Here is a 23109-nt window from a genome sequence, read left to right on the forward strand (position 1 = left end):
CCTTTTTGTCCAATAACCTTCACCCTTGCCTTGGAGACAGGAATCTATACCATGCTAAGAAGAGTTCTTCAGAGCAAGGAGATGCCTTCTGCCACCCCTGAGGAGAAATGAGCCAGACCTGGGCTTCTCCAGCCTTTAGAAAACTGCTTTTTTTGCATATAAACAAGATTTGCTAGCTGAGCCTCTGGACTACTTAAAAATTTGACTCACATTAAGTAGACTACAGGGGGAGAATTTAAAAATAGTCAATTTTTCATTGCAATTGGAACTGTGTGCTGTGGGCTAAGCTGTGAAACAGGCAGGACTGCGAGCCAGAATACCATTTCCCTGCACTCTCAGTGGGAATCATAGGGTGCACCTGCGCTAACACTTTATTTCAGATCAGGCATTCACTTTTACAAGGGAGTTTCCAATTTCTCCTTACCGTAGGCTGGCTCATGCTGTGGAATGAGGGGACTCGAGAACTGCACTATGGGGTCAGACAAAGGGTCCATCCGTGCTGGACGGCAGTGTTGACAGATGCTATTTAGGGAAAATGTACAAGCCAGGCCCCTTTTCTGCAGGCGCACAGCCTTTGCCTGGCACCCCCATGGCCCAGGAAGGAGGCCCAGCCCCACACACCCCCTCAGGGTCAGCGGGGAGGGTGAGCTCCCCAAACCTCAGCCCCCCAGCTTGGTCAGGCTCCACTGCTGGCTCTCCCAGCCGAGCAGCAGCCAGCGATTCCCACTCAACAATCCTGGCATGCAGAAAATCAACTCCTTTTGGATGCAAGTAAGCCACGGGATGCATCCCAGAAACGAGTCTGCTCCGATGGATGCGCAGCTCTCTAATGAGACCATTAGTTAAAACCTCCAAAATGTCTTTTCGCTCTTCGGGTTTGCTCCCTCTGCATCACACCTGCTCAAGCAGGCACAGCTAGAAATGCTCTGTACATTTGATGGAGCAAGGAGTCTCAGAGAGGAGAGCTGGAAGCACCTAGAGATGCTCCAGCAGCATGGCATGTTATCCTTTTACGCCATGGGTCATTCTCACCAAGCTGGCATCAGTATGAAGCCAGACAACAACTTTTAAAATAATTTCAAAATATTACACAAGAGCTGTGCAAAGGAGTGTGAAGCTTCCAACATTAACCACTCGTTGTTGTGAAACTTTTAATTAAGGCTGTCAAAAAACACCCCTCAACTATTGTTTTAATACACAGTACAAGTTTTCAATTACATTTTCCATGTCTGCTTCCCCAGGGACACCTGGCACAGGACAAACAGCACTCTCCTAAGCGAGGGCGCTTTGTTTCTTCCCTGCTCCAGCCTGCTCCATGCGCTGCACCTGGCTCGGACCTTTCTCTGAGGTAAAAACGCAGCATTTCCTCATTTTTCTTGCTGGGATCATCACTACGCGAGCCCTTCCCGAGCAGTCGAGCATTTCCGCAGCCTCCTTCAGGGGCGTTTACCCGGGCACAGCCCCTTTGCTTTAGCAGGAGTTTCGGCTTCTTTGAGGGGGCGTTTTTCGGCACGCAGGGGTGCCCAGCGGGCACCACGCCCAGAGCGCTGCACCTGCTCCCCCTGACAGCCTTCTGTGGGGAGCTTAGCGGCCACACAGCCCCCTCACCCAGAAAAAAGAGAAGCCCCGAGGCGAGACCGCCGCGACAGCACTTAGGGCGACCGGGTCGCTTTCCCGCCTTGGGCGCGCGGGCGGGGAGCAGTTGCGCAGGCGCGGGACCCGCCCCCGCTGGGCGTAGTGGCGGCCGTTGCCAGTAGCGGCGGCGGCGCCGGAAGAGGGCTCCGGAAGCGGAAGGGCGCCGAGAGCCGGAAGCAGAAAAGCGCGAGGCGGGAGGCGGCATGGCGTCCGTGGTGCTGAGTGAAGCGGAGAAGCTCTATATCGTGCATGGCGTCCAGGTAGCGGCAGCGGGGGACAGTGCGGAGGGTATCTTGCGGGAGGTCCTGCTAGTCCAGGGCGGCCGTGCCTGTGGCCGGTAATAGCTCTGTCCTGTGAGGAGTGGTGCAGGGCCCTTCCCCGCCTCCCGGGCTTGCTCCCTGTGAGCAGGTGTGGGGCGGGAACGGGTTATTGGATGGGGGGTGGGAGCTGTCCATTAGGTTATGTCTGCGGGGGAAATCTCGGAGTGAGCATCGAAGCACAGTGAGAACAAGACGTTAGTTCGTTTTTTTCCATTTCTTGTCCATCTCTTTCCCTTTTTTCCCTTGTTCTTTCTCAAGTTTTTGCCCTTGTATAGAGCTTTAGCGCGTCACTTAGCCAAGGAATAGAGAGCGGCCCAAGGAGGAAAAGGGAAGGACGGGTGGGGAGAAATGCCAAAGATAAAAGGACTGTACTTTGCAAAGTTCAGAAACTGTGTTTCACACCAAAGAAAAGTATTTTTATGGGAATGAGCTGCATAGGGGACATAATATCTGTTTCTGAAATACAAACAGATGAAAGCACTTGGAAGACTGGTGGCTTGTTTTTCTCTTCTGGGTCCTAATTGCTTATATAAAAGTACAGAACTAGAGTATCCCAAGAAAGACCAGTGTTGTGTCAGGTAAAGTACCTTTTAAAGCCAAGACCTTTGCACTTTTTTAGTCTGAAGCTTTCTGTTGAAGCAGGATGGAAGTACTGCAGTTCAGGTCTGTCTACAGGAAGGTGTTACAAGCTGTGGATAAATGAGAAGTGAATGGAAAAGAGGAGTTGGTTCTGTTGTACTCTTAAGTGAAAGTTAGTGATGAAACTGGGAGCTGTTGCTTTTATGTTAATTTTACTGCTGTGTTTGGCATAGGAAAAGGAAATTTTAAAGTCACAGTTTCTTTTTTTACTTTTACTGATTCCCTTAAGCACAGTATCTTGATTGATGTTCTTAGGAGGACCTTCGTGTAGATGGTCGTGGCTGTGAAGACTACAGATGTGCAGAAGTAGAAACAGATGTTGTATCAAACACAAGTGGATCTGCAAGAGTAAAGCTGGTTGGTAATTTTCTTCGGGGTCATGTACCTTGCTGATGAGATTTCTGGGTTTATGAGACTAGTTTTAAGATAAGCTGAGGCTATTTGTAGATGGGTTTGCGTGTATAATAAAATGTGCATATATACAGCACTAACTGAAACTATTGGTTAAGGAAATAATGACAGAATATGTCATTCATTCAGGCTGGCTTAATCTAATTGAGCTAGATTTACTGTCAGGTACCTGGAAAGCCTTCAGCCTGAACTACTCTACCATTTAATCTTTAAAAAATGAAATTGCTCTTGTGCCTAATCGCGGTAAAAATAATTCTGTTCCTCTAGAGTAAAGCAAAACTGTGTGATATATTTCTGTTTTAACAGGGACACACTGATATCCTGGTAGGTGTAAAAGCTGAAATGGGGACACCAAAGTTGGAGAAACCAGATGAAGGTTACCTGGAATTCTTTGTTGACTGGTTAGTATAACAGAAGAGAAGGAAATAAATCTAATATTTGGAATAAATGACTAATCAGATCTTACCATTCTTCTGAAGTTTGTACCTTCATTCTACTAACCTCCCGTCATGGTCTGAGTACTAGAAACTAATTACTTTACTGTTTCAATAATGGTGAATGTTCAGAAACTTTCTGCTGGTTCTGCAGCCTCAAAATAAGCAAAACAAGAGAAGTTAAAGAATGAAAGGTTTAAAAAAAATCACAAATTGCATAGCCTCAATGCAGTTGGAAAAGACTAATGTTTCAGTTACAGATGATTTCTTGACTATAATGTAATTTGTCTTTTTTACAATGATAGAATAGAAAAAATCTCTTTCAAAAATGAAGAATTCCAGAAGAAAATAATTGACTGATACAGATTGTACTCTAACTGTACTTAAAGGATTTTGCTTTCTTAGTCTTAGAAAGCAGTGTAAGAAGTTCGAAGTGTGTTTTGTACAAAACTGTTTAGAAAAAGAACATTCTCACTGTAAACTTCAGATGCAAAAGTTAATTAGAAAATATAGTTATCATATTTATCAGCGAATCAGTATTTCATTTGTTAACTAATTTGGTATTTATTTTTAATCTTATTCCTGGCTTTGTGCTGCAAATGGACTATTGCTTATCCTTACAGTCTTCATAGTGCTTTAATTTTGAAGGAAGCGAGAAGAAGACTGAGAGCTCTTGTTTTCACATTGCTCAGAGGTAGCACAGAGACATCTCAATGTTATTCCAGACTGTTGTCTGAAACTATAGTACCTATATCTTGCAGACTTCCTAGAACTGTTCATTTTGAAATAAAGTGCTTTGGGAAACTCTTGCAAAAGCCTTGGCACTGTCAAGTTAGCTGTTTTGCATGTGATTCTTATTAAAACCAATAAATGTTGCGTCTCTGATATGAAACCAATATACCATTAGTAAAGCTAAGGCATGAGAGCTACTGTATATCTGATAATCTGTCTGACCTGAATTGCTATATCTGCCTTAACATTTCTATCTCTCATATTATGCAGCCTTTTCTAAGACTGTCTCTATACATAACAATGTACTAGTTAACTTGGGAAGCTTAGGTTTTGTAGGAGGAAGGACTCACCTATGAATTAATGGCTTATGATTTCTGTTCAAAAAATATCAGACAGGAAGATGATGTTCTCATATATGGTCATGCTGTTAGAGGGGATCTGAGCTTGACTGCTTTATAAAACTCATGTATGAAATATCCTAAATAGTACCTGCTTTGTTCTGGTGGTTTTTATATGAAGAAAGTCCATTGACAGCAGGACATTTCCTTACTAAAACAAATGGTCTGTGGGGATGTTGCAATTCTGTGGCACTTCTTTCATATGTAAATCAATTTTAGAAAAACTTCTACTCATTAGATGAATGTTAGGTTGCATTTCCTAACTGTTAATCTCTACTTCATAAGAAGTTGGGAGGGAGATGTGCAGCAATGTTGTACAAGGTGGATCTTGTCAGTTCTAGAAATAAATAGTCTTTATTTTATGTGACAACACAAACCAAAAGCCTGAATTTTGGAGAAGGGTAGTCACTTCTCCCGTGCTTGTACCATCTAGCCTCCAGAAAGATGCAGAAGACAAAATGCAAAGTGGAGGCAGCTTGTTGTCTGTAGAGGGATATGAGATGCTGTCAGTACTCTGATGCTTTTCCAGGCTGCCACTGGGTGGTAGTAAGGGAGCATAGTTTGGTACGCTGCACATCCTGTATGTTCTGCTTGGCTTTTATATTGTTTGAACTAATGATTAAAACTCAAGACTGCAGTGTGTGCTATCTTAAAATGCTTATTTCCTGAAACTTTCAAGGTTTCTCGTACTGCTGAAAATAATCACTTGCTCAATCATGTATGTAATTCGCTGCCCCAAAGTTCTGTCTCTTTTTATTCTGCTCTGAATCCCGAACCTAAAATCTGAGAAGCACGTTTAGTCCCACTTTGAGACAGACTTTAATGCAATTCTCTGGAAGAGATTATTTTGGGGACACTAATTTGTGATACTAGAAATTAGTCAACATAGAACAAGTCCATATCCTAGGTGATGTCATTACTGCCCAGTAGCACTGGAGAAGACAGTCATCCTGGCCATTGATGTTGAAACGCTGCTGTGTCGGCTTTAATCATGTTTGTGTTTTGGGGCTGTTCTAATACTGACTTTTTAGGGGTTCTTTTGGCTTTTCACTGAAGCACAGATTTAGCATTTTCAAAGTGTAAGAAATAATGAAAAAAGAGAAGGCAGACATCTGAATTCCTTGAATGCATTAGATTTTGTTTGTGGAACTAGGGAAGCTAAGGCATATATTTGTCCAAGTCTGGCCATCTGTTCCTCCACTTTGAAGGCCAGACATGCTTTTGTTCCAGCTGAGAGACTGAGCCTATGTGTGATGCCTGCACGTAAGTCTGGATCAGTTAGGATCTTAAATATTATAGGCGAAAAGCAATTCTCCAAATCATAAGAGCTGACAGTATTGCAGAACAGCCACATCAGCATGCTGTTAGGTGATCCTCAGGTATTGTTCCATTGTGTTTTGTGGGGAAAATGCTAACCTGAATTTCAGTGCAGTCACTGAAGGTATCACTTGAATGGTGGCTGCAAGAAAGGAACCCTTCCTCCTCTCCTCCCCTCTCCTCTCTCCTACTATAAATCCATTATTGTGGCACCTGTTCTATGCAGAGGCAAACTGATGAGTTTTGAAGGAATGAAACGTCTTTACATTTTTTTAGGGTGCTTCCTCCATTAAAGATGTGTTGTCTCTGCTGGATGGGCTTGAGCTCAATTTTGAGAGAACACCACCATCTGATGCTTGACTAAAAAGTATTTCAAACTCTGTAAGCAGATGTTCTTTTCAGATGTGAAGTGCAGTGACACTCCTTGACCAGGCAAAGACCTGAATCAGTAAATCCATGTTGGCAGAGTTACCAGTTTGACTAGACTAAATCCAAAACCATGTTAGCCCAGTTCTTTGTAGGATCATGAGCTTGAATATCATCATCATCATCATCATATTAACAGTTAGACATGATCTGGACCTGAATTCAGGTCTGTCTATTTCTGGGACTGCCTTGGCAGTTCAGATATATCATAAAAGTGGTATCTTCGGACTGTTCTCTGGAATATTAGTGAGGTACTTAACTTACTGCTGGTTCTAAAACAGTGAATTTGACTTCTTGTTTTAAATGGTTGTATGCTTCTTTTGGTGCAAGAATAGAAATCTGGTATTGGTTGCTTGAAGTAAATATGACTTCAAGTGAAGAGTATCCTCAGTATAATTAAGCTCTGGTAAAGCATGAAAATAGTTGTAAGCTTTTGTTTAATTGACTGTTTTATCTCGGTTACAATTACTTATGTTGTAGGTTATAATATATTAATGGTCTGAGAAACGGATGGGAAGTACTTAACTACTGTGAGGGAAAGCCTTTGGCTGGTAACACCAAGGGTTTTGAAAGAAGAGATCTGTGACAGAAACATCGTTATGCTTTAGGAGTCCTGACGGTTATGCAATGTGACACTGAAATGGTTTTCAAAGTCTTTAAAATTACATTTTGTTCAGGACTAGAAACTGTGTTCTACTTGGCCACTAAGAAGTTCTTTCTGTACTCCATAAAACAAGCTTTTTGGCATTTTCTTTTATTAGTGTGCTAGACAATGCTTTTTTAATGTTGAATTGCTCCAATAGTCTGAGTGTTGGATGGCAGTTTTTACCAAATAGTATCCTGCTAACATTACTTCTTTATTTCACTTTGATTGCAAGGAATTTAATAATAGGGGAATTAAGGTGCAGTGAAATTTGCAATAATACTCTGAGTGTGACATTCTTCTTACTCTCTGTCAAAGAAAGAGGCCATTTATAATTAAAAATTAGAACATTTGATAGAACTTCGTGTTTAGAAATAATAATGAGGCATAGACCAAGACTTGTATAATTGTTTCCAACTTATCACAGGAATCATTATGCTTGCATAACCATACTTTAAACAGAATGGTTTAAATTGAATGATCTAATTGCATGAAAGCTGCTTCCATGGGTAAGTGCTTGTTTAATATAACCTAAAGGCCTGAGTCACCATATTTCCAGGATTAAGTTATACTTAGATATGGTCCTATCTTATAAAATTGGTGTCTAATACTAACACAACTGCAAATAATATTATGTCACTCTTGCAGAACTTTTTCAAGTGGCAAATATAGTGTGGAAGCATAGGTCACTGCTTGACTGTCAGTAATTTATTTTTTTAAGCATGCATAGTCCTGTCTGTTTATAGAGGCAGCAAATAACTTATGTAAAGTTCAGTAGCTCTTCCTGGCATTCTGAGTTTTCATCAGTTCTGCAAAAGAACAAGTTGGGAGAATTACTTACAGGTGTTGCAGCCTTGTTGATACAGCTAACTTGATGATTTAAGTCATACCTAGATAACGTGGATCTTCAGTTGTTGTTTTTTAAAGGTGAAGGGGTTATATTCCAAGACTTTGTTTTCAGCTCTGTGTTTGAATTTCTGTGGTGTTCCTGTTGGAAGAGCTAAGAGTTTGTATTATCGTATGAACACAAAACATACATGAGAAAGTGGCACTGTGAGGTGCCCAGCCAGGAGAACAGAAAGCTTTGCTATTATCATTTTTGAACATATTGAACTGCTTCTGTGGAACTACCTCTTTCCTGTGTTCTGTAATAACACATTTATTTGGGAGAGTTTATTTAAAACAAGATCTGCAATGTGTGCCACTGGTCCACTGCTTGAGAATGATCTTGCCCTCTCTATAAACCAGACGTTGCATTCAGAATATTTGTTTGTTATTTTTCTGTGTATGCATCTCTGGACGTTTCTGCTCTATTTCATTGTGACTTGGACGTGTTATTTTGGGGGGTGTGGTGTAGTTTTGTGGGGGTTTTGTGTGTGGTTTTGGTGTTTGGTTTTTGGTTTTTTTTTTTTTTGGTGTGTTTTCTTTTCTTGTTAGAATGATCTTAGCTGTGTACAGGGTCCCAGCACTCAAGGACTTGCTTGCTTGACTGATCATAAACAAAGTTTATTACGTTGGAATCAGGGTGGTGAAGACCACACACTTTTGTCAGATCCTGTCTGGTAAAAAAATGTTCTTTAGTTGCTGTTCTACATAAGCTGCAGTTGCTGAAAATAATGAGCTGCTCTCTGTAAGTGGCTTGATAGCAGAGAGTACAGTCAGTAAAGAAATTACCAATTAAGGTCAGTCAGTCATGGCACTTTAGGAAAAAAAAAGGCGTATTCTACTTGTCATATTGTCACATCTTTTCTTAGCCACTCTCTTGTCTTAGGAATTTAACATTCGACTCTAACAGGCTGTCTTGTTAGCTGTTCTGAACTTAGTACAGATTTCTCTCCTTTTTTTTTTATTTTTGAAAGGGTTGAGATGATAGAACATGAGACAGCTTAAGAAATAATCCTTGAAAGAATTCACCAACTTTAAGATTGTAACTTGGATACTGAACATAGTAGTGGAATTTAATTAGTATCAGAGCTGCTTGTTGCAAATTGTAGATACAGTATATTCATTAAGACATTTTACTATGCAAAATGGAAATAATTTCTTCACCAGACAGGAAACTTATTCTCGTAAATATAAATCCTTAGATATTTCTAATGCTTTATATTTAAGAAATGTTCTTTGGGTATTGGCTGCTGCAGAAGTGAAAGTATTTTTTCTTTCTTTATCTAGTTCTGCAAATGCTACTCCTGAATTTGAAGGCCGTGGAGGAGAAGAGCTTGGCACAGAGATAGCAAACACTCTCTACAGAGTATTTAGCAGCGAGAACAGTGTAGACTTAAAATCACTTTGTATTAATCCCAGAGAACACTGCTGGGTTATCTATGTTGATGTATTGGTAAGTAAGGAAATTAAAACTAAGATTCAAGGAGGTTTTTCAAAGCACTGACTTAGCATAACCATGTGTGTTTTCATATAAAAAATGTTTCTCATAACATGATATAATGCGTCACAGCATGGATGGCCATTTTCTTGTGAATCTGCCTATAACAGTTAATCACAACTTCCATCTTGCCCTTTTTCTACTCTTCTTGATGCCACTGCTCTACTGCAGAGCTCAGAAAACAGTGAATAAACCAAATCTGTCTTAGACAAGTCAGTGACCTTATACTGACAAGGAAATTGCCACTAAAGGCGGCACAACTTTTGTCCAAGCTAGATGTAACAGGAAATGTATCATTCTAATGAATGTAAGTTAGCATGGGTGTTTGTTAGCCCTAATGTAGCCAACCACTATTATCAGTACTAATTCAGTAAAGTAAAATAGAAACTTTTCTGGCAAGAGTTACTTTGGGCTTAGGCACTTTTTGATGAAAACTGTATACATGTATTGAATGTGGAAGAGAAACTGAATATTTGTTCCCCTTAAAAAGTGGAAACTGAATTTTATGCATGTGAGTCTTGTGCACGTAGCTGCTCTGTTTCCAAACTATGTTGTATTTAAAGCACTCTGTCATGGGAATTTAACAGAAGTCTGCAAGTCAGACTCTCCTGAGCATTATTTCCTGTTCTTATTGGTCCAAAGTTGCATTTCTATTTGTCAAATCTGTTTCTAAAAATATGTTGAGGGATCTTACTCACAGGAATCCATTAATGTCTATGAAATGATTTGCAAAATGTTAAGCTGTGTCGCGAAAAAAAATAAATACAGGGTTTTGATAAACAAAATGGGAACATTCAGACTAAGACCTAAATAAATGTGAAAATTAGTCCATTAGGTGTTTAAAAAACAGTACCATTAGCCTAATTATAGTAGGTTTGGAACATACTGTGACTTAGTCCGCATACAGAATGATGAAATTTGTACCACTGCTGAGTGCTTTAACAGTCCTATTCACCAGCTTATTGGAGTTTGACATAGTTTAATAGAACTCAAACTGAGGCCTTTAGTTACTAGGTAATTACATGCAGAGGTACAGAATATTAAATGCTGTGCTTATTTAAGCAATGTACTGCTTAACATTGCATAAACACTGCACAAACAAACACTTTCATAAAGCTGACTGCTGCATAGCCTTTGTATGAGGTTTAAGTGGTCATGATTTGATGCTTCCTGGGCAAATTTGTTGATTGTCCCAGCTACAGAGAAAATCAGCCTGGGTATTTTTCTGCTACTGGTTGGATCAGAATTTTGAATATCAAGATCTACGCTATGTGACACATTTCACATTTGAACCTGTTGTAGGTTCATAAGTAGGACTCTAAACTTGATGAGTCCTTTTCATGTCATATTCTACAGGGATTTAGTGTGTGAGCCATTGAAGAGCTGCTGGTATGATTGGGACAAGATACTGTGAACATCTGTCTCTTTGTTCTGTTCCCCCCTGCTTTTTTTTTTTTTTTTTTTTTTTTCCCCACACCAGACCTCTATTTTCACACTTTCGAGGTACTTGTACTATTTCCTCTTCTAAACAGAAGACATACATATCACAAGTGAGTTTATATTTGATGTAGGCTCTTGATACCTGCAGGTTTTCTTGAAGCTGCTCTTGCCTAATCATTCCTATAGAGCTCTGTTTTAACAGTACATGGTGGAGATATGACACTTGTGCTAATACAAGTCATGTTATTCATTATTTGAGGGATGCAGATTCTGAATACAATAACAATGCTTATTGAGAGTCCTTTGCATTATGTTTTCCTTCAGAATTCCTGGAAATCGTTCACATTAGTGTTTGTGTTGCCTAGTTGAGTTGGAGTGAAAATAAGCCTTAAATCTGTCCTAAGCCTGAAACTACTGATACCTTGTGGTCAAGTGGGAAGGTACTTGTTTTCAAGTGTCGCATTCCGAAAGACAAGGTTATGAACCTGGAGGTGCTCCATTGCAATTTATTTTAGCTGTTCACACTTTGATCAAAGCATCTACATTCAGCTCCTATGTGTAAACAAAATTTGAGATATGCAACCTCAAAAGAGAAAATAATATATTTTGCTTAGCCATGCAGCTTATAAATTAAAAACTTGCTCTTTTCTAGTGGCTAGAGTACTTGGGAGGTGCTATAGTTGTGTACAGTCAGACTAGAAAGAACATAAGTTTAACTATACGTACTAGAAAGATGCAGACAAATGGCACATGTGGATATGTGTCAAAGGTCAAGAACGTATACCTTGACCTTGCAAAATACATGCGTTCTTTCTTAATAATAGGTGTTCAGCTTCCAAGGAGTAGCTCATGAACGCGGAGATACACAGTGCTGCAAAACTATAAGCTTGTTCTCTCCATCTCTGTCTTTCTCTCTATTTCTTTCCCCTTCTAAGTCATCAATGTAAGAAATAAGCCTTTAAGCATTTTTGAGTGTGTTTTTGATACACGTATAGTCTTTTCCACATAATTTGCCCCAGCAGCCTGCAGTGCTGAGCAAGGAGAATCGAAGTGTGCATGAGGTTCTGTTGAAATTTTAGGAATTCACTACTGAGCATCCCTCAGAGGATTTCCTCATCTCTTCGATTTCCCCCCAGTTTGGAAAAAAAAAAAAAAACAAACAAAACCAAACTACTTAGAAATCTGTCCTTTTGTGGAAAAACTTATTTGAATAACAGTTGTGCAGACTTTCTTAGTCCTTGAAAAAAAAAATTGGGAGGAATCTCAAAAGAAGGTGCTTTAGCTGAGAAGAGTGTTCATTTCTTTTTGGAGGAATTGTCGTACCATGCTTGATACAGGCTGTGCTCCTAGCCTGTAGGTGCCACTGTAACAGAGAGGAGGCTTTAGAAGAGCAGCCTGAGCATGAGGCTTGCAACAGCACAGGCACATCCTATTATTGTGTTTCAATAACAAAGATATTGTGGGGCTTATTGTGTTATCCAGTAAAATCAAATAATGACGGATAGCGGCAAGTTAACCTCTCTGTATCCAGCAGCTGTTTGCAAAGAAATAATTGGATCGCTTTTTTATTTAGTTTTCGATCCCAACTTTTTGCCATTCTTTTTACACAATTCAGTCTGTTTTCATAAAAATAAACTGTCTTTCCATAATGCGATTTATGATTTCTTCCCAGTACAGGAGTTTATCTCATTCGTAAATAGATTTTGAAGAACAATCAATATTGCAAAACTTGTTTTCGTCTCATCATACAGCATGGATTGATGTAATGGAGAGGCACCCATATGTTCTTGCTGAAGTAGTTTCAAATACTTGCTGGGGATGCGTGTGTTCATTGAATAGTACTGGCAGCTCAGAGCGGAGCTTATCAGAGAAGTAACACTGGATTGTGGCCAAATACATCTTTGGGTTGTCTGTCAGCCTGTGGAAAGTATTAGTGGTTATGAGAACCCTGCCTTTTTATATAGTATGCAGTGCTGTTCTCCTGATCTTCATGGCAAGAAACTAAGCTAGACCCACTTCCACACACTTTAATTCAAATTATAGTGTTAGCAATAAGCAGACTTTGATATCAGGATTTCCTTAGATCCTTTTCAGCTACAAGACAAAGCTGCCAATGACTCTTTTTCCATAAAGAATAGAAAATAAATCATGATGTGCCTTAATAACTATCCCTTCTAGAAGTAGCTTTTCATACCATGTTCTGAGTGACAATTTGCATTGCTTCTTTGAAAACAATTCTACCACTTGGGTTTGTCCAGCTGATATTTAAAAATCATTCCTCTTTGAAATAAAGTATAGAAAAAGGATTGGCTTGTTTAACATTAAAGAATGAATATGGTGAGTTTATAAAAAGTATTCTGGTCATAATCTAGTTCAGTGCCTTAGTGCAAGAAGAGCAAGAACAGCAGTGGTTTCATTTCAGCTTCTGTTATTGAATTTTATCGTTAAGTTTATTATGAAGTGCATTAACTCTTCTAGTTTGTATGTATAATACAGTTAGCTAAAATCTTAATTTCCTATCTGTTGTTTCTTTTTGTATATAGACCTTAAAGACAACTTTGTTTTTTAAAAACCTGTTCTGGTTCTTAATTTTGTGCCTTTTCAAGTAGGTTTGAAGTAAAATACTTGATTTAAAACCACTAGCCTGATTTTCTTTTAAAGAGGTTCTCTTTTTCTTCCCCAGTTATTGGAATGTGGTGGGAACCTCTTTGATGCAATCTCTATTGCAGTGAAGGCAGCTCTCTTTAACACAAGGTAAAGCACAGATCGCATTTCATGTGAGTGGAAGTGGCATGAAAGTGGAAGAGAAGTACTCTCTGTGAGCTAAGCATTTTTAATGCGTAATTATTTAAATATGAAATAACAAAGGCAATTTGCATTCAGATACAAGCCAGTCCTGTTGCATGCAAGCAACATGAACTAAGGACTTTAATTCAGTTTCTAGTAATTGTCATATTGCATTATATGCACAATCAGGCTCACAATATAACTTCTGTTCTGTAGCCAGAACAAGAAAAAATCGTCTTGACCCTATGGTTTTGTTGCAAGTAGAGGAGGCCTTAGTGTTGATGCTTTGTGGGTTTAAAATAAGTAGTATTCACTGATATGTGATGCTCTTGAATAAGCAGCCCTTTGTCAGTGTGACTACTGATTTGTTACTAGCCCTGACTTCCCACTTCTGATGCTCTTTCTCATTAACTGTTAGTCTGGAGTTGTTTTTAAAACTAAGAGGAAAAAATGGTGCTGAGAGATTGTGGGGAGGGGGAAATGATGTGTCTTTAAAAGAACTTCGTCCCATGTGTTTTAATTCAAAGAATGGAAGAGCAAAATTGAGCAAAATGAGTGACGCAAGTGATCTGTGTGTGTTTGGATGATAACATTCAATAATATTTTTTCTATTGTTTTTATCTATAGATGAAAGAGAATACAGAGTTTTGTAGCACCCTTGAGAAAAGAACTAGTGTATGGCTTTGCTAAAAAACTTACATAGCAGAAGTAGCTGGAAGAGGTGCAAAAGTTAGACTCTTACAAGCATAATTATTTTGAAAGTGAATTTCAGGTTGTTCTTCAGCTGTAAATTAGAGATCTGCTGAAGTCACTGGCATAGTTCTTGCTTACCCGTCAGGGAACAGTGCTAGAGCTGGAAAAGTACATGCAGGATATAAACACTTCAGAAGAGGGTAAGGGGAGAATCCATAAAAGGCTACAACTTGTATATATTGCTGAGAAATTGCCCGTGTTAATCAAGTTCTCAACAGTAACTTTTAATAGTAGATAGTTTTTGTATCATTAAGAAATACTGTCACAAATATAACAGCTCACAAAAGAATTGACAGGACACTAAAGGGAAGAAATACCTATGTCTCTGTGTGTGAGCTGCCAGGATGCAAAAGTCATATATTATATTTAAAAAAGTTACTCTCATGTGAGTTGTTTTGCAGATCCAAAGCACATTCTTTATTTACAAGATAACTAGGTATTTTGTCTTATTTCAATCAGAATCTTAGTTCTGAATAAAGAGAGAAGATCATGTAAAAAGTAATTATAATAAATAAATAATTAAAAAGAGAATCTGTTGCTTTGGGAACATCGGCAACATGGAGAGTATGTTTTAATGATTCTGCTTTATTTTTATTCTTCTGAAAACTGTATCTTTCATAGAATCTTTAACCTGTGACCAAGCATCCACAGTCTTGTGGAAGGCAAATATCAAATCAGAATGTGGTACAGTATGACAAAATGCAGAGCCTGTTGATTTTTTGACTTGTGAAAATCCTGTCTATTGACTTGAGCAGGGAACACTAGTATATCTAATCTCATACGAGCTCAGGAAGTCAAAAGGTGAAAAAGTGAAAACCTGTTGTCCTTGCCCACTGTTCCTCTCCCTTTCTGTTGGTACCTACTAACCGATCTTTGGATTGACACAAGGTTGTTTACAGTAGCTGCCTGTTCTCCGTAAAATATTATTGTCTCAGCAAGACAAGATGTCAGTTTGAAGATCATTTCAGATTAAGTGTTCTGAACTTTGCTTGACATGTGTGTCCCTCTTTGAGTCTGTCTTGCCTTTCATAATCTGTTTACAACCAGGTTTTTGTTATAAGTGTTTTTGGACCTTTGTCAGCCTTGGCTGCAGCCTCGGAACCAAGAGCAGGGACCTCAAGCTGCTGTTTTTTCCTTGAAGCTACAGATTTTTAAATGTTCAGGTGGCCATGTGAATACCTCAGCTTCATCCTTAAAATCTTTCTCTAACCATTATGTAATGCTGTGGACAAGTTTTTCTTTAGGGCTGAGTAAATGCAAAATCATAACTTAAGGAATTTTGTGCAAGAATTACGGGATTTAAATTCTTTGCATGTCTGACCTGACTCATTGTATCCCCTTCAGGCATGGAACAATGACAATATGACTGTTTTAGGGGGAACATTTAGTCCTTGAAGTTTTGTATTGTTCATTATGTTCTAAAAACTATATCAAGATAATGTGCAGATATCAAGTTTTCTTATTAACTATGTCTCCAAGGTGCTTAAGGCTGGATTTCTCCATGATCAATGTAGATATTGTAAAATGTGCAGGTAGCTACTATGTCAAGATATAACGTTAAACTTGATTCTGTGGAATGTACCTGCTTGCAACTGAGCAACAGAGACTAGGCAAATTACAAAAGCTAGGGATTTTATAACACAATAGGTTTGCGGATGTAATTTTGTGGGGGTTTTTGTTGTCTTTTTTTTTGCTGGGCAGCATGGTAGTGGCAGAATTGGTGTCTGCTTGCAAGGGTAGAACTGGTTTCGCAGTTGTCAAATCTGAGTCTGCAGCCCAAAGAAAAGAACATTGTTCATTATGTGACTTCAGTCCTGCTGTACAGATTTCTGCCCTGATTAATTGCAGGAATTAAAACAGAAAAATAAAAGTTGCAAAGTAAACACGTACAGCTAGTTCTTAAGATAAACCTTTACAAGCTGGGAGAGGAAACCTTTGGTTTTCTGGCAATGCTTTGTGCAACACTCTCTTTGCCTGATTTTTGTCTATATACCTCATTTTTATGCAACTATGGTGCTTGTGTCTGCTCAGCTGTCTTTTTGCATCTGCAGTGGTTCTAATTTGTACCTCTCATCTGTTCTTGGCCTAAACAGCTCCTTGCAGGCATTTTTCAGGAATGAATTCTGGCAACTTTTTTTTGCAGACCAAACATTGCTCTGGTTTCATAGCTGGTTTAGGAGGGAGTTAAAAATTGCTCAATCTCACAGATTTTCTTGAAATCTTCCTTCATTTTAAACACTGCTCTGGCACATACACTTCTTGTCTAGGCTGTTGTCCAGTCCTGTCAATTGTCCTGTGTAGCTTGAGCTTAGTCACCTTGTGACTTTATTCCATCAATTTTTAATGGAATATTTTTAACCTCAAAACAGGCTTTGATGCATTTCCAAGGAGTTGTTATGTAACTCTGCAAAGCATTTTGAGTTTAATTTCAGGAAAAAGTACACACTGCAGTTGTTCTGCTTACTGAAAGTTTTTGTTTTAGCTTGGCTCAGGCCAACATTCTTGGTGGGAATATGTTCTCACTGAAGCAGGGTTAGCTGTCATGTGTAGCTGTGTAGGACTCTTAGCCACAAATAACTAAAATATTCTTCCAGGGAACAACAAAAATCACTTTGCATTGGTGGGGGGAAAGTGCACTAAATCAGTTTCCATTTCTCTTTTAAGAGAGATTTGGTACAGAATACATAAAAGAATGTAACCTCCAGAGTCTCGTTATAAAACACAATGCTACTGTGAAAGTGCTACTATACAAACAGATCGTGGTTGCGTTCCGCGTGGTTACTGAAGTTAGCTTTCTAGGGACATCTTGAAATATTTTGTTTTCAACCGCAAATGTGTAAAAGTGAGAGCAGTGTGGTTGAGGTATGTGTGGGTTTTACTGGCCTGTAAAGCAAAGTGTCTCAGTCAGTACTCCATCCTAGTGGGCACCTGGATAAATGAGGGTGTATAAGACATTGAAGTTTTTGGCTTCTTGAGATACCATCTTCTGCTAAATTGTTTTAAATTACTTTATAAATTGTGCTAAGAAAGCTGTATCAAATCATCCTGTAAAACTCCCATTAAGTGGCATAACAAATGCAGTATATGCATCACTGATAATGAGCCTGTCTAGCACATTTGTTAGAGAGTCCATCATTCACAATTGAGAATAAAATATTTCTTGGATTTCTGCCTGGGTTTTTATCTCTGGTCGTTGCTTTTGTATATCTGTCCTTAGAATGGTAGTCTTCTGGTTTCTTAACGAATTAGAATATCTTGCCAAACTTCCCACCTTGCTAAAGAGAGAGGATTTTACTAATGTCATCTTTTTCCTTTACCCCAAGTCTCCTTAGTTGGTGTCATTCTTTCCTGAACAGCTTTACTACTTGTATTTGGTACTGATGTCACAGCTTTGCCAAGCAATGCAATTGCTGTAATTCTGACTTTACTCTTGTCTGCAAGACTGGGAACCACAGTACGAAAGGATTCAGCTTTGCCAGTTTCTCTCCTGTACGTCCAGGCAGATGCACAAAGAATTGCTCAGAATTGCATTGTGCAAATTTCAAAAGAATCTGTCCACTTATATTAGTGTAAAAAAAAAAAAAAAAAATTCAAATTCTAATGGTTTGAATAATGTAAATTTGATGATCTTATCCTAATTATCTTCCCACTTAATGTTTTCTTCCTAATCTCAGTAAAGGAGTTGTTAATACTTGGATAACATTCTGGATTTTTTTCTAAACATTCATTTAGAGGAAAGGGCACTTCCTGGAGTTGAGACTGTATGACATCTGTATCGTTGTCCTGTCAATGATTTTGTGTGTTTCGTTTCCACAGAATACCCAAAGTGCATATTCTGGAGGATGAAGAAGGCTCTAAAGAGATTGAGCTGTCTGATGACCCTTATGACTGTATTCGACTTAATGTGGATGATGTGCCCTGCATCGTCACATTAAGCAAAGTAAGACTGACAAATTTCTGACCTTCTGCCTACAAACTTCAGTTTCTGTTAACTTCACCTGACATTAATTTTTTCCCTAGGGATAAAACTTGTGTTACAGAAGTGGTCAGTGTCCACTATGTATATATTTGTTCATCCTTGGCCTCCTAATTAGATGAACTTTTATCAAAAAGGGTTGGGTTTTTTTTTTTCCACCTTCTGACTTGCAGATTTCTACTTGATGCATTCTTAAAATGCATCTTCTTGCATGCAGAAGACTTTTTATTTTTCATTTACTCCTTGCTCAACAGCCAGAGCAGCAGATCCTTCAGCGTGTTGAAACAAATGGATATTGTTGTGAGTTGCAGAGGTTGTGTGATGTGCCTGGAGTAACCCAAAGACTATTTTCATGGGTGCAGTACTGTCTTTTCAAACAGGTTTTTGTTTTCCTTTTCCATATGTAGCCTGCGAATAACGCAGTTGATTTGTGGGATGCTGCATTTTCCAATGCAAGAGTTAGTGATTTGCTTAGTTACCTGGAAGATTGTCTGACCTGTCTTTTAAGCAACTTTTATAAATAGTATAAAGGCCACCACTGAAGCGGAGTGGTGGCTCACCCAGGTCCCAGGATGTGTAGTGAGGGAGGAAAGTCTGTGCTTGGAGTTTAGGGAAAAGCGAATCTGGAGTTTCATTACGAAAGGATAGTCAGAGAGTAAAACAGTGTGGAGTAGTGGCATGCTTATCTCGCTTGTGTTATGTAGGTACTCATGATTTGGGGTCAGAAGCTGTTTAAGTACTGTGCTGTCAAGTAAGTCACGATATTGGGATGGGAGGCTGTAGATAGCCAACAGAGCTACAGCTCACAGTTTAACTTCTTGGTAAAGAGCTTAGACACCTGCAAACTAATATGTCGTTTTGTCACTAACTTACAGATTGGATATAGGCATGTGGTGGATGCTACCCTTCAGGAAGAAGCCTGTTCTTTGGCCAGCCTGCTTATTTCTGTAACCAGTAAAGGTGCCCTCACTTCTATGAAGAAAATGGGGAAAGGCAGCCTTGATCCTGAGAGTATTTTTGAAATGATGGAGGTAAGGAGTTTTGAGCCTGTGATGATGATACTGAATTATTCTGGATGAACTAAAACTTCAGTATATGAAAAGCTGCAGTAAAGACTTTAAGAGCAGACATCTTGGTGCTTTTGTTAGGTGCACAAGGAGCTTGCTGAAGGTCACAAACAGTTCCTTTGAAACAGAATCTAATATGAATGGAAGTTATCTAAAAGCTTTAGAAGCCTGAAATGTATGATACTCACAGTTGTTTCAGGGAAGTACCCCACAGCTGTAAGATAGTAAATATTAAGTTGATAAACATTGAGAGTATTTTTAGAGAAAATTCTCTCCTTTCCCTTAAAGACCAAAAGAGCAAAACTTCTAACATGGTAAAGTCCCTTTAGAAGTAGAGATGGTATTTTGAATTGCTAGTGCAAGATGTTTTCTTCTAGCACAGCTCATTTGTTTTGTGATAAGCTTACTCTTCTTACTGTTGTTTTTCTTTACTCCTTCATTTGGTTTCTGATCTGCCCTTACTCCATTAAAATACTAGTATCTGGATGTTGTTCATATCCATGTAAGAATTCCATTTTAAACCTTTCTTCAGGCTCTTCTTAAAATTGTTTTCCAGTATAAATTCTCTTGCCTGGGTTTGGCCTTGAACAAGAGACAGAGCTGAGTTTTGAACTTGGAGTCAGAATGAAAATTAAATACTTCAAACTGGCTCTGTTTCCTAGAGATCCAGAACTAATTTCAGCATGGCTGTAGTCAGGAATGTGGAACTTGGAGCCAAGTTTGAAAACAGTTGCTCTCAAGTGGAAATTACATGCTGAGTATATATGGCACTTCACTGTTTCATGATGTTGATCCAAAGTGCTAATCTTGGTGGTACTGGTAGGCTTTTTATTTGCATCCAGAGAGGTCACTTATCCCCCTTATCATCTTTGTAGATGTGCAGGGGGGGTCATCTCTAACTTGGCATCCTGAAGAAACCAAACTTCTTATGGATGTCTGATGTGTCTTCCTTGGTAAATTTTGAGTCCAGTTCTAACTAAATGTCAGGCTTGAGGTTTTGGGTCTAGGGCTGCTACAAAGAGATGAGTGCTTAAGTTAGATACAGCTTCATGGTAGAAACTGGCCCACATATAAATTATCTGCAAAAAGCTTTGATTGGAGCCTCTGTTTTGATCACAGATTTTGCTTTACATTGAGCTCTAAATACAAAATGAACTTTTGCAGTTCTGTTGTATATCTTGCCCCCAAAAGTTGTGCTGGGGATTATATTATGCTCATCTAAACACTAATCAGAAATGCACATGGAAGGTAACAATGGGAAATCTGCAAACCATCCTACTCTGCTTAAGAGCTTTACTTAGCTGCTTGTTGCTGCAAGGAGTTAAAAGCCTAAGCTGATCGCCTGGTGATTTGTGCCGTCTCTCACTTGCTTTGGAAGAAGTCTTCCCTCCTGAGGGGTGAGCAGTTTGAAGGAGCGAGGGATAAAGCTGATGAGAAAAAAACAAGATATTTTCAGGGACGTCAGAGATTATCTCTTTGGCCCTGCCTCAAACTCAGCAGCCTGATTAGGATACCAAAAAAACCCAAAAAGGCCTGGGAATGTCCAGTGGAGGAGCTGCATAACCCTTGCTTGACACCTCCATTCCCTAATGATTTGGCTGCAGGTCAGTGCATTCAGCTTCCCCTGCCTGGTAGAGAACAGATGTTCCTAGGACATATCTCTTAGGAAGGCAGCTTCATGGGAAAGTTTTGGGAAGCCAGCAGCATTAGGCTTTTTTTTTTTTTACTGAGTTTGTGATCTGATCCATAAGAGAGACAAGCAGGAATAAGATGGCAAGAGCGTTGTGTCAATACCAAAGCGCTGCACAGTTCCCATTCGCTTTGACCTGGTGTGAGTGATGTTGTCCTACATTTGAGGAGAAGAATGTGCAAAGTGTATCACCCCTCAGGACCCCAGACTGCTGCTGTGATCTTTGTCCCGGTGCAGAGCTGTAACAATTCTTGTGTGTGACCCCCTTTATTTAGCAGGACTCAAACTGTCTAGGATTGACAGCTACCCTGCTGCATCAAACCTCTTCCCGTATTCCCTTTGGGTACTATGGGCTGTATTCTGTAACCTGATTCTTCTATTAGAAATGTATCTTTTTTTAAGGTTTGTGTGCCTGTGGTGTCGGCAGTTGTCATCAACAGGTGAAAGCGCTTTGTGGTCAGCTGTATGGCAGGCATAGGATTGTTACATAGATCAGGAGCTAATAAACTCAGTTTAATATAAACTGCCTTTGGCACTTCAGAGACAGGTGGGCTTTCTTCATCTTTTTATGGAGTCATTTCAGGTCATTTAAAAAAACCCTAGGAAAGCTCTAATAGGCACCACTACCTTAAGGTCTTTATTTCAGTATTGGCCAATGTTTTCCTGTCCTGCAGTTTCCACAGTACAATTGTGCATGTGGGTAGAGTAGAAGCTGTTATGTGGATTTCCATTGCTGGAGTTTATTTCTGTAAAGAAAATCTTCTGATAATTCACTTAAGGTCCATGGACAGTACAGAATTTCACATCATAATGAAGAGTGTGCCCACAGCCTGATTAGTTGTTGCAGCCAGTGTTCATTTTGGGTTTCTCTGGCCACCTGACAGGGTGTTGAGCTGGTCTAAATTCAGTCTGCTAATTCTGAGCACATTCACAAGAGTTCACTGAACTTCATAGTAGGCTGCTTTGCTGGTTAAGTATCTCTGGTCCTCTGGCAGCTAGCATGTCGCTTGGTGTTGCATATGCTGGCTAATTTGAATGTGTGCTCGTGCCTGATGTGTATTAATTTGTATTCCTGGGTGATCAAGCGGTGCACAGATCTGGTGTTAATGATCATGGAATGCTTCTCTGATGAATGAGAGCACTGCCTTTATGTGTACATTTTTCCAAAATTTAATCAAATTAAAATAGAACTCCTACAACCGTTATTTTTCTTAATTAAAAGCATGTTTTCATTATACCAGCTGGTGTATATTAATCATTAAAGGGAAAATATTTGTCAAAAGAAGTGATCCGTGAGGGTTGTCTTCGTGTTAATAATCATATGTCTCAGATTTGTTTTGCTTTCTTTGCATTGCAGACGGGACAAAGAGTAGGCAAGTCATTGCACATAGCCCTTCAGAAGATTTTGGATGAAGAAGAGCGTCTGGGGACCTCACGGCAGAAAGTTGGATTTCTAGGATGAGTTTTTATTAAATGTTCAAAACTGTTTTTAACTGATCATGCAATCTTGTCAGTTTGTATATATAAAAAGAATGCTTTTTATTCCAGTATCTTTACCCTTCTGGCTAAGAGGCTTTTAAAATGTCACTAAGCTTAAAGAAAGCTACAGTTAAATGCAAATAAGCAAATTTGAGATGCTGCCCGTATGGGTGGCTGTCCACACCTAGGAGGCACACCAGCAGCAATTGATGCAATTGCCAGCGAGATGCTTGAGTCTGTTTTCAAGAGTGACTGGAAGAGGTTCCACTTAATTCTGTTTGCCTGTGTTCCACTTCTGCAGAGCAGCTGCTGTGTTGTAGGGCATATATGGGGGTGTCCTCAGTACAGCACAAGCCAGGCTTTGGGCCTCTTAAATTTTTTCTTTATTCACTAGCCAGATGAGAACAGCACTTTCTGGAAGTCTTCCTTCAAATTATCTTACTTTTCTTTGAATAAAATGTGGTTATATTTTACTATAAATACAACACGGTCCGAAGTTTCTAGGTCATATTTTAAACTGAGATTTCTTTGCTTACTAGGGCTCTGCCTATGCCTTTGGACAACAGGTACAATAGTAAC

At 39.3% G+C, this 23109-nt stretch overlaps 1 protein-coding gene across 1 annotated transcript; it reads left to right on the plus strand.

Annotated features, from left to right (window-relative positions):
* The first annotated feature begins 1751 nt into the window (after positions 1–1751).
* On the plus strand, positions 1752–22549 carry EXOSC7 (exosome component 7). Its single transcript, XM_082046966.1, has 8 exons — positions 1752–1895; positions 2850–2951; positions 3312–3406; positions 9128–9293; positions 13462–13532; positions 18135–18258; positions 19170–19325; positions 22409–22549. The coding sequence occupies exons 1-8, from the start codon at positions 1839–1841 to the stop codon at positions 22511–22513; spliced, it is 876 nt and encodes a 291-aa protein (XP_081903092.1). The 5' UTR covers positions 1752–1838; the 3' UTR covers positions 22514–22549.
* Positions 22550–23109: the final 560 nt, after the last annotated feature.

This window comes from Streptopelia decaocto, assembly GCF_964273445.1.
Source record: "Streptopelia decaocto genome assembly, chromosome: 2".
In the NCBI taxonomy this organism is placed as follows: Eukaryota; Metazoa; Chordata; class Aves; order Columbiformes; family Columbidae; genus Streptopelia; species Streptopelia decaocto.

Coding starts and splice junctions, on each gene's coding strand:
- EXOSC7 (XM_082046966.1), top strand. CDS start 1,839: ATGGCGTCCGTGGTGCTGAGTGAAGCGGAGAAGCTCTATATCGTGCAT. Junction 9,294..13,461: donor TTATCTATGTTGATGTATTG/GTAAGTAAGGAA, acceptor TTTCTTCCCCAG/TTATTGGAATGTGGTGGGAA. Junction 18,259..19,169: donor GCATCGTCACATTAAGCAAA/GTAAGACTGACA, acceptor ACTAACTTACAG/ATTGGATATAGGCATGTGGT.